This window comes from Condylura cristata, unplaced genomic scaffold (assembly GCF_000260355.1).
Source record: "Condylura cristata isolate star-nosed mole 26May11 unplaced genomic scaffold, ConCri1.0 scaffold00043, whole genome shotgun sequence".
Lineage (NCBI taxonomy): Eukaryota > Metazoa > Chordata > Mammalia > Eulipotyphla > Talpidae > Condylura > Condylura cristata.
Genome location: NW_004567144.1, coordinates 29,042 through 40,799, shown reverse-complemented (window position 1 = coordinate 40,799; position 11,758 = coordinate 29,042). Strand labels below are relative to the sequence as shown.

Genomic DNA, 11,758 nt, shown 5'->3' with positions numbered 1-11,758 from the left:
TGTGATGATTGGGAGAGGAGATGGAATTTGGAAGCTCTCCAAGAAAGAAAATACTGGAACCAAACTATAAACCTGTAGACACCAAACTATCTAGTGACATTTAGATTTTATTCTACAGTCACTGGGGAAACGGACTACTAGGCATTTGAGACTTCGAAATATAGGGCAACCTTAGATGTCTTATTTTGAAAGAATTTCTGGATCCAATACATGTGAACCAAAACTCTTGGCTAATGATGAAAAACACTAACAGATTAAAAATTCTGTGAGATTTTGAAATGTAAATTGAGTCATAAATGATAGAATCTGTTCACTAATGAGCTATAGGATGAGAAAGAAAAAAAAATTTCAGGATAATCTACAGAGATCTGATGGTAGAATATGAAGGAGTAACAGGATTAGGATCAACAAAACATTAATGAAATGTCTGGTATACACTGAGTATAAGGTACTTGAGGAATTCTTAGACAACTTGAAACACAGGTTGATAGTCACAAGAGAGATTGAAGCCTTTTCTCTCTGATATTTGCAACTGCTACAGTAAGGTATAAAATGATATACCCTAAAAATTAAATGAATAAATTTTTAAAAATCTTATAAGCAAATCTTACATCACAAGGAAGTTTCTGACAATTGCAAACAACAACAAAAAATAATAATAGTGTACATTAAGAATGTTAACAGGGTCCTCCCTGGTGGCGCAGTGGGTTAAAGCACAGCACTGAGAAGCTAAAGCAGCTTCCGCATGAGTTCGATCCCCACCTGCCCCGGAGGAGATCCACATGGCGTGGCAGAGCTCTCCTGACCCGCCCGCCGCTCCTCCCAGCAGTGTACTCCCTCGATGTGCCTGTTCTGCTCCCTATTCTGTCCCTGGTTAATCCTCTCACCCTCCGCACCTCTGGCCTGTACCCCAGTTCCATATGAATAAATAAATAAATCTTTAAAAAAAAGAATGCTAACAGATATGTATGTAATTACCTTCTGAAACAAATAGGATTGCCATCCCAATCACTCAGTTTTTTGTACTAAATGTAAACATCCACACCCTTTAGTATGTTATTTTTCTGTGCTTTCCACTGTGGGTGGAATATACTTCCCTATTCCATGATGTTGGGTTTGGCCATAACATTGCTTTGACTAAGAGAATATTAGAGGACATGACATAACAGAAACTTTAATCACTTGCAATATTTGGCTTGCTTCCTCATTGAATTATGATGTCACAAAAAATTAGAACAAGAAGAATATGTCAACCTATATTTTTCTTCTTTACTCTGGGCCACATACTTGAAACCGATTAAGCCTTATGCTTCTGTATAGTCTTTTGTAACATAGTCTAGCCAACACCAGCATTTTTATAGCTTTGACAAAATAAAGATAAATAAAGCATCAGTAATGCACTGAAATTTTTCTTGCTTTATTTTAGCAATAACTAATATAAAAGTTCCTCTATTTCAGAGTAAATAAAGCAGAATATTTTCCCTGTAAGACTCCATTTTCTATGAAATCACAATCCACTTGTTCAGTGATATATAAATATGTGTGATGCATGCATAATATCCCAAGCAAAAAACTGCAAGATTGAAGGTGATACCATCAAATAAAGGGTATGTAAGTTTCATGAATTAAATGACTCAATAAGTTCAAGAGTTCTTAACTCTTCAAAATCTATAAAGTTATAGGATTTCCAAAGGAAATCCAAGCATATTTTTTACTTAATATTGATTTATTAGTCTAAAATGTAATTTACTATTCAAAGAATAAAAATAGTCAAGACAATCTTTAAGACAAACTAAACTGTTGTGTTTTTATTCATGAATGCATATTTATATCTTTTAAAAACTAAAATAAATAAATGAGTAAAGAGAAATAATTATAGAATCAGGAAGAGTTAATACATTTCACATATTAAAAAAAACTTAAAGCAATAGAGGCATGAAAGTAAGTGATAAATATATCTTATGTCAAAAAGGAGAAAGAAAATGAAAATGTAATATAAGGGACAAGAAGCAGTATATTAACACTAAAGGTCCAGCTAATAGAAATAGGAATGAGGAAATAAAAAAAAACAAAGAAATGAGGTGCTGATATCCAAGAAAAAGTCAGAAAAATATCTCAAAGCAGGATATACGTTTCAAAACTGAACAGGTTCAGAAAGATCCCAGGGCAAAGAATGAAAAAAAAGGGGCTACATTCATATTATTTGAGGTTTTCAAAAGTATGTAGAGTGCCAGAAGGAAAATTACGAGAGGAAAAATCTTAGAGACCATAAGACTTTGAAGAGAAAATAAAGTCTTCACTTGAAGATAAGGTACTTCTAATGTGTTTCAGGAAAAATAAACTGAAAAAATCAGAATTCAGGTATGAAGCAATTACAAAGTTGAAGTGATTTCAAGCAACTTAGTTAATAATAAGTTAAAAGAATACATGGTGTGTTTATCCAACACATATCCTACATTTGCTCAAGTGGACCCATGTCCGTGGATATAATAAATTATGTGGCACAGCTCTGGGCATTATTTGTGGAGTGCCAGCATTGTCTCCATGTTTCCAATGGTGAGAGTCAACATATTTTTAAAAATAAGATTTGGTGGGCTCCTCCCTGAGAGCCCAACGGGTTAGGATGCAGCACTGCAAGATGGCCGCAGTCATTTCAGTGTAAGTTCGATCCCCAGCCTGGGAGGTGATCCACATTGCAGAGCAGGAATCTCCTGACTCGACTGCTGCTCCCCTCAGCAGTGTACTTGGTTGAGCTACCTGCTCTGGTCCCCATTCTGTCTCCGGTGAATCCTCTCACTGCCCTTGTACCTCTGGCCTATACCCCAGTTCTATATGTCTAAATAAATAAATCTTTAAAAAAAAAAAGAGTAATGGTCATCCCTGGTGGTGCAGCGGGTTAAAGCATAACACTGTACTCAGCAGTGTACTTCGTCGATTGCCTGTTCTGTTCACCACTCTGTCTCTGGTGAAGCCTCTCGCCGCCCCTGAGCCTCTGGCCTGTACCCTAGTTCTGTATGCACAAATAAATAAATCTTAAAAAAAAAAGAGTAATATTTAGTTGTGAAAATAAATACACTTGACAATATAAAAGTAAAAGTTCAGCTGACCAAAAGTAAGCCACAGGATGGTGAAGTTGAAGAAATGTCTGGGCATACTACTAGCCTCTCTTAGAAAATGATGGACTGGGTTGTGGTGATGGCACACAGGTATATTATTGGTAATGGGAGGGCTAGGGGATTACAACTGAGATGGAAAAATGTACAGAAAAAAAACTAAAGCATTAAAAAATTGGGGGGATCCATAAATGGAAAAAAAATGTGAAACATATCTGTTGAAAAAACTAGAGTTTTAAAACTTCATTATTTTTAAGTTATAGCATTAATCAGGAGAAGAACAAAACAAAGTGTAAGTGTCAAATGGCAGGGCAGAAAAAGGTAAGGTGTGCAAGTGGGATTAATTCTTAATGTTCGTATCAGTAATCAAGAACATTCTTTTGAAGTTGACAAGCCTGTTATCAGGAACTAGAGATTTACATTCCAAAGAATAAGAATGAAATACCAATAGAAATCTTCTTTGAGAAAACACAGAGTGGGGAAATGATGAAGGAAAGATGGTAATTGTTACTATAGCACTCTAAAAAATAAAATTGGGATGGACCCAGAATTCATTTCCTATAAAACTACTAGCTGCATAATTATAATAGTACAAGCAATGAAGTAAATTTCATCTAAAAAAAAAAACTTCTCAAAGCCGAATAAGGAAAAAGCTATTATTAAGCAAGTGAATTAATTCAAACCTCCAAATTTAACATAATGGGAAAAACAAATACCAGAACACCAGAGGTGAAAGGATATTGTTTAGTAGAAAATTATTTGTTCAATAAAAATAATACCTAAAAATGTTTCGCCTATTTAGAAATAAATTATTATAGCTTTATTGTCAGATAGTACTTGAAGCATTCGAGAGAAACTTATACAACTTTATCTGTTTTTCTCTTTATTATTTTTTAACAATAAGGAAAGAGGAACAGCATTGGATAAACATCTATCAGCTAAGTATTTAATATGTCTCCATTTCATCTAAGGATTAACATCTGATATAATTCACCACCATAATTATCTATTCTACAGAAATGGTGTTAGGGGATTTATCTGAGGTTATATGGTCATCAATCGATGAAGCAAAAATTTTTATGGATTCCAAGTTGCTTCCATTATATAATAAATTTTAGTGATCATTAATCTTACTGATTATAATTTGGTCTAATAAAGTATAACATCAAAATTATAATCTAAAAATGTATATCCAACTGCAATATATTTACTAGATGTTCTTTAGCTTTATTTTTTTAAAGATTTATTTATTTATGCATACAGAACCGGGGTACTGGCCAGAGGTGCAGGGATGGTGAGAGGACTCACCACACACAGAGCAGTGAGCAGAACAGGCAAATGGATGAAGTACGCTGCTGAGGGGAGCAGCGGCCGGGTTAGGAGACGTCTGTCGCAACACGTGGATCACCTCCGAGGTCGGCAGGAATCGAACTTATGCTAAAGTGGCTTTTGTTTCTTAGTGCTGCGCTTTAACCCACTGTGCTAACATGGAGGGTCCTGATGTTTTTAGCTTTTTAAAAAGCTAAACAAAAAGCTTTCGGTCTTCCAAAGATGCCCTAGTACTTGGAAGCTATAAATATGTTTCCTCGTTGGACTAAACAAAAATTTGCAGATGTGATTAATTGAAGGATCTTAAAAGAGGGACATTATGCAGGATCATTAGGGCCTAATATACTTATAAGGGCCCTTAAAAGATAGAGTATGGAGTGAGAAAAGGAAAAGTGATAGCAGAAACAGAGGTCACAGTGATGTGATTCTTGGCTTCAGAGAGGCAAGAAGGAAGGCATTATGTATTACAAAACAGAGGAAGTCACCAGCAGATGGAAAAGGCAAGGAAAGAGATTCTCCCTAGAATCTCCAGAGGAATGCAGGTTTATTCATCTCTTGAATGTAGCCCAAAGGGAGGCCTTTTTGGACTTATGACCTAAATCTATGTTATTTTAAACCACTCAATGTGTGGTAATTTCTTATAGCAGAAATAAAGAGCTAATACAGAATATTTCAAAATCATAAGTTCTGGCTTTATCTTTGCAATTTGATTATAGACAAGATTCCTTACTTCTAGATCCTTCTTATCAGAAAGTGTAAATTATAAAAATGTATGTTCAAGAAGGTCTAACAATTAATCTACATGAAGAAGTCAGGTAGATATTAGGTATTAATTGTAGAAGAAAAGCAAAGTGAAATTTATAACATAAAAATTGCTAAGCCTGGCCCTCCCTGGTGGTGCAGCGGGTTAAAGCACAGCACTGAGAAGCTAAAGACACTTCCGTTGAGTTCGATTCCCGCCTGCCCCAGAGGTGACCACATGGCATGGAAGACCTCTCCTGACCCACCAGTAGCTCCCCTCCACAGTGTACTTCGTTGATCTGCCTGTTCTGCTCCCTACTCTATGTCTGGTGAAGCCTCTCGCCGTCCCTGAGTCCTTGGCCTGTACCCCAGTTCTATATGCACAAATAAATGAATCTTTAAAAAGAAAAATGTTAAGCTTGGTTTTTGCTTCAAAGTCCCCAAAGTTAGCCTGCTAGTGATTCTTTATAACATATTCGCTACAAGTTGAAATATGATGGCGGAAAACTGCTCCAACATTGAAACCACTTCATGATTTGAGCTCATTCACTCTACTCCTTTATTATCTAGCCTCTTTGGGAAAGAAGTAATATACTTGGCTGGCTACAAATTTATGAGTGTAGTTGCTTTTATGGCTCTGAATGTAACAGAATTTAAGTAAATACTGATAAGGTCTCTATACTTCTGAGAAGTTTCCACCCACATAATATTGCCCTATCATTGGAAATACAAAAACTTTTGATAAGAATGAAGGAAAGAAATCTTTTATATATAACACCTGTCACTTAGAATCAGAACAGCATTCATCATTTTAGTTAGAAAGACTATGGGTTGTTTATTGAAACCAAAAAACAAAACAAAACAACACACAAAAAAACTTGAAGTCTACATAATGAAATTTTACCTTTTGAGGGGCGAGATATCCCGAGAGCTGACCTAGCGTTCCACGAGATTTTCGGGCGGTCTGGCTCTCGGGCAGGACCTTCAGCTAGGGAGGGCGGCTACAACGGGGAGAGGGGACGGCCACCACCTGGCTCTCCATAACACCAGTCCTTGGATCTCACTAGGCGCAGGGTGTGCCCATCCCCGCTTCAGGCTTCCAAGGGATCATCTTGGCCACCACCTGGAAAGTCGTGGTAGGTCACAGGAGCCCTCGGGCCACACCTGCTCCGGAGCCCTGACAGGCCCAGCTGTCCCTGGTCCCACGAGTTGATGCGAGATTCGGCGAGATTGGGACAGCTGGCTTGGCCAGATAAGCCAGGCGCCAGACACCTGTGCTCCAGGTCCGCCACCACGCGAGAACCCCTAGGCCATTGCCTGGACACAGGGTCCCAGTTCACGCGCCATCTTGCGAGAGCCGAGCAAGGCCTTGCGCAAGAATTGCGCCCTGGTCTCAGGTGCCTGGGGCTGGCTGGAGCCGCAGGTCTCCCGTGTTCCGGGCTGCGGCTTGCTGGAGGGAAGCTTTACAAAACCTCACTTGGCACCCCACCAACTGTAAACATCACTCATGCAAAGAGGTGGGCACAGAAAGAAGAGAAAATACCATCCACCCAGTTGAGGAAATACAAACCCGTAGTGCCTTAAGCCTCGGCAGAAGGGCCAAGCACTTGTCAGGCTGCCCTCTGAGGCAGGCAGCGGGAGGCAATGGCAAAGGCAGACACCTGAGGCTCCAGATGCCGAGATGGGCCCCTTGGGCAAAATGTTGCCAACCAGCAAGCAGCCTTCAGCAATCCACTTACTTGTCCAAGAGTGGCAGGCAGTGGACCACTCCCTAGAGGCCTGAGACACTCCACAGAGGATGGGACGATATCGGGGATGTCTCTGCATGGGCATGTGTCAGCAGTCTATTGCCCACCTGTGAGTTTTCAGGGGATCCTGGCCGACCAGGCTCCCTGTGCACGGTGGCCCGGCTCACTCCTGGCCAGGGCTTCTCCGCGCTGCTGGCCTCCCTCTGTACAGGCTGCTCTGGAAGGCAGGCCGCCCACCTGCACCCATGCAGGGATCCCTCTCTGCAAACCTTTCCCTTGGGGGCAGGTCTGGCTGCTTGCTCAGTCCTGCACATGAGTCCTCGACTCCTGCAGCCTTTTCCCTCAGAGACCTGCTCCTCAAAGAGAAGGGTGAAGGGTGAACTTCACCTATCAGAGCCTTGGCATTCACTCCATGGCATGTGCGCTGACCGCAGATGCTGGGGAGGATGATCCCCGGGCCAATGTTCAAGGAGGTATTGGTGTCCCTCGCATGACTGTAGCCCAAAGCTGGGTTGTTGGAGCCCATGCTTACCCATCCTGGCATGTTGCGCCTTTTCCGGACCTGTAGCCCCTCTGCAAGTGCATCCGTGGTCACTGGCAGGTTGCTGTGGCACCACAGAAAGCGTGGCAAAGTCGCTGTGGCACCCAACAAAGCCTTCCGGCCTTACCGAAGAGGCTCCACGTGATGCTTTGCTGCTCCCACCTCCGCAGGCACCTTTGCCGAAGATCCACCCACGTGCCGACCCCAATGGCCAGGCAGCTCACCCCGCGGCTTCCTCCATGACCGAAGCCCCAGGCCCCGGGCAGCATTGCCATACCATAACTGCAACCCCACATGCACGCATCTTAGCCAGACGTAAGCTCCTGTCCACGCACAGACCTCGCAAGACATGGGCGGATAATGGGAGGGAGCCACCCAGCAGAGGGACTGCTCTAGGGCTGTGGTCCCAAAGGACAGACCTGCCGAGCCCAGCTCTCCCCAGCACTGCAAGATGCCGCGAGATTCCCCGAGATCAGGGCAGCTGGTTGGGCATGATTAGCCTGATGCCAGCCACCTGTGCTGCAGGTGCGCCTCCACGCCGAACCCTCAGGCCGTTTCCGGGCCACAGCTTCCCCCTCCGCCATTTTGGGCTGCGCCGGGGTACTTGAGGAGGGAGATATCGTGAGAGCTGAGCCAGCCTTCCATGAGATTTTCAGGCGGACTGGCTCTCGGGCAGGAAATTCAGCTCGGGAGGGCAGCCACCACGGGGGGATGGCCACGGCCTGGACTCTCCATCACACCAGTGCTTGGGTCTCACTAGGCGCAGGGCGTGCCTATCCCCTCCTCAGGCTTCTGAGGGATCACCTTGACCTGCCGCCTGGAATGTCGTGGCAGGTTACGGGAGCCTTTGGTCCACACCTGCTCCGGAGCCCTGACAGGCCCAGCTGTCCCCTGCCCCGCGAGTTGATGCGAGATTCGGCAAGATCAGGGCAGCTGGCTTGGCCTGATTAGCCCAACACCAGACACCTGTGCTGCAGGTCCGCCTCCACGTGAAAACCCCAACATCATTGCCTGAACACAGGGTCCCAGTTCACGCGCCATCTCGCGTGAGCCGAGCCAGGCCTTGCACAAGAATTGCGCCTTGGCCTCGGGGGCCCGGGGCCCGGCTGGAGCCGCGGGTCTCACATGCTCCCGGCTGCAGCGTGCTGGAGGGAAGCTTTAGAACACCTCACGTGGGACCCCACTAGCTGTAAACCTCACTCATGCAAAGAGGTGGGCTCAGAAAGGACAGAAAATACCATCCTCCCAGTTGAGGAAATCCAAACCCGTAGTGCCTTAAGCCTCGGCCGAAAGGCCAAGCTGTTGTCAGGCTACCCTCGGAGGCAGGCTGCGGGAGGCAACGCGAAAGGCACACACCTGAGTCTTCAGATGTAGAGATGGGGCCCTTGGGCAAAATGTTGCCAGCCAGCAAGCTCCCTTCAGCAGTCCACTTACTTGTCCAAGAGCGACAGCAAGCGGGCCACCCCACAGAGGCCTGTGACTCTCCACAGGTCACGGGACGATATCGGTGCTGTCTCTACATGAGCACGGGTCAGCAGTCTATTGCCCACCTGTGAGTTTTCAGGGGCTCCTGGGCGAGCAGGCTTCCTGTGCATGGCAGCCCGCACTCCAGGCCGGGGCTTCTCCACTCTGGTGGCCTCCCTCTGCGGAGGCAGGCCACCGCCTGCACCCATGCAGGGCTCCATCTCAGCAAGCCAACTGTGCTGCAGGTCCGTCTCCACGAAGAACCCTCAGGTCATTCCCGGGCCACAGCTTCCCTGGCCGCCATCTTCACCCATTCCAACAAGACTAAGAGTTGCTGTTTCATAGATTCACAAACATCACCAATACTTGCAATTTTGTTAACATTTATATCAGTGCTTGAACCAGGGCTTGAGGCAGAGATCTAGCATTAAGAAGAGCACCATGTTAATTTACCATTTAAAGGAACACAGGACTAGTATTCCTGTTTATTTCCTTGACTCCAATAAGTAAATGTCATATAAGTTTTTACTGTTATCATCATGGTATCTTGATCACTGTAATATTTTCTTTTTAAATTGAGAAATAAAATTGCTCCTGGTACATGTTAAATTAAAAGCATTCTTAGGATAGCACTATGCTCTGGGGGCATATCTTATGTGTTTGCACAGGAAATTAACAGGGTTTTCAGCTTCAAAATGATTGTACAATGAAAGAGACATGTAGCCACATGAAACATTTTGATTTTTTTTTAATTTAAAAAGTGATATTTCCATTTAGCCCACATATAATTTGTCCAAGTTTATGAAGAAAAAGTTTTCAGTGAAAGCCATTTACCAATGTACAAATGTACAAAGCCATTTACCAATGTACAAGCCAGAACTACTTATGCTGCTGTGTTAAATAAAAGTCCATTAAAATAACACTAAGAAACAAATTTTGTTTCAGTACCATTGAAGAAAATATACAATGATAACTTTTAAAAACTATAGAACAATTTAAACTGTCAGCCGTGTTAAAAATTCCTTCCTGCTGAAAAGAAAAAAAAATGTCTAAATAGTGCTTACAAACGTTTTTTGAACCTGCGTGTGTATATATCTTTCTTAATATAGTGGATGCATATTTCCTCACAGCTTCTTTTTAAGGCATTCTATAAATGCTTTATAGACCATCAAGTAATCTTAAAGTAATGATGATGATAATGGTGAGGTTAACCTCATCATATTAACCTTGTGTTATCAAAATCGAAAGTAGTTACACTGACTCATGCTAGGGTTTGATTAAATAGTTAGCTATTTCACAGTATGTTTTATAATAGAGAACCATTATTAACATTTCTAATAGGAGCAATGCTGAAAGTTTTTCAGAGTCTCTCTACTTCCTATCATTAACTTTTAATCTATATAACTAATGACCAAAATTTTATCAATGATTCTTATTCCCAAAACTTAAAATTACAATTCTCATTCTCCCAAGTTTTCTGAATTTGGGCACTTTCCTTAAATCCCTGCATTCAAAGGAGGCACCAAAGTGTTTCTTTAAGCTGAGAAATATTTTTCAAGGCAGGAGTTCTGATCACTCTTAACTACTCAAAAGTTGTGGAAACTAATTTTACAGATTTGATAAATCAGAAACTTCTTCCTCCCCACTCCTTTACATAGCATTGTACTACATTAAGTACTTCAACCAATTATTTGAAATTATTTAGAAAAATCTTAAAATAGTACACATTTTTCATTAAAAAAAAAGGATCTTGCCAAAAAAGTCAAAATTAAGCCGAGTCCAACAAATACTTTCAATGTAAAACTCTGTAGATATAAATTTCTGTAGATGTCTTTTAGCTTACTAGTAAGTCCATTTGAATGAGACTTGATCATTTTAATATGATGACTAAAGAGACATTCAATTCTATCAAGTAATGTTGGGCCTTGATGTGTTGCAGTTGCCTGACAAGACCGAAATTCAGCTTGTGTCAGTGTGTTGATGGAGGGGATGTTGCTGCCATCAAATGTGTTCCTTCTGGTGCTTATTCTGTCACGTTCGTTTTGCACAGCTTGGACAGAAAAATATCACATTATTTATTGGTCAGTTCTCCTTAATATGTGTCAGGACATATAATTTGAAGTTAAAAACAGTAGGTATAAAGATTTTTTTTTTCTGAAATAACTTAGGGGGTAAGGAAAGGAAATATGACTGAAAATATATTTTATTCTGTATCATTTCTAAAAGTAAAAAGGGATTGGTTTGTCACTAGAGTTCATAAAATATTGCCTTTTGGGACTTCATGATGGCATGCATTGGGTCAGCCAGTTGTGTCACACTGATTTTTAATAGGATGGTTTTCTATTCTTTCCAAGTTACTAAAACCCTAAGATGACTAAAGGAAGAATATCACCTGTGAGATTGACCAGGTCAAAGTTAAGAGTGTATTCACTGTCAGGAGATATGAGTCATAGATTTTGAAACTTCCATTTTCTTTTCCTTATAAACCACTAGCTAAAGTGGAAAGGCAATTTATTTTAGTTAAGGTGATTTTAAGATTGCAATCTATGATCTCTTACGAAGCACTAACCTTGGGAGAGATTACAAACATTCATAAAGCAAAAGGTGGGGGTTTCCTCCTAAGAAGGGGGAGCATTTAATATCACCATTTTGAAAAGTCAAAAAAGCCTTTCATAGAGCTAGATTTACATGTTTTTTTTGTTTTTTTATTATTTTTTTATTAAAAAGTTTATTTTTACATCATTTTCACATTTTTTTTTCATCTCAATTGTAATCCCCACGGGTTTCCCATCACCAAATCACCCCTGTGCCACCACCATAGT

The 11,758-nt window shown here is 41.6% G+C and overlaps 1 protein-coding gene across 1 annotated transcript in view; it reads right to left on the bottom strand.

Moving 5' to 3' along the window:
• Positions 1 to 9,207: 9,207 nt before the first annotated feature.
• LOC101631625 (hepatocyte nuclear factor 4-gamma-like) overlaps positions 9,208 to 11,758 on the bottom strand; it is a 20,557-nt gene continuing 18,006 nt past the window's right edge. The window contains exons 4-5 of the mRNA XM_004694425.2: positions 10,880 to 10,986; positions 9,208 to 9,357 (exon numbers count right to left, since the gene is read on the bottom strand). Coding sequence (XP_004694482.2) covers positions 9,208 to 9,357; positions 10,880 to 10,986 — 257 coding nt within the window. The remainder of the gene's footprint in view (positions 9,358 to 10,879; positions 10,987 to 11,758) is intronic.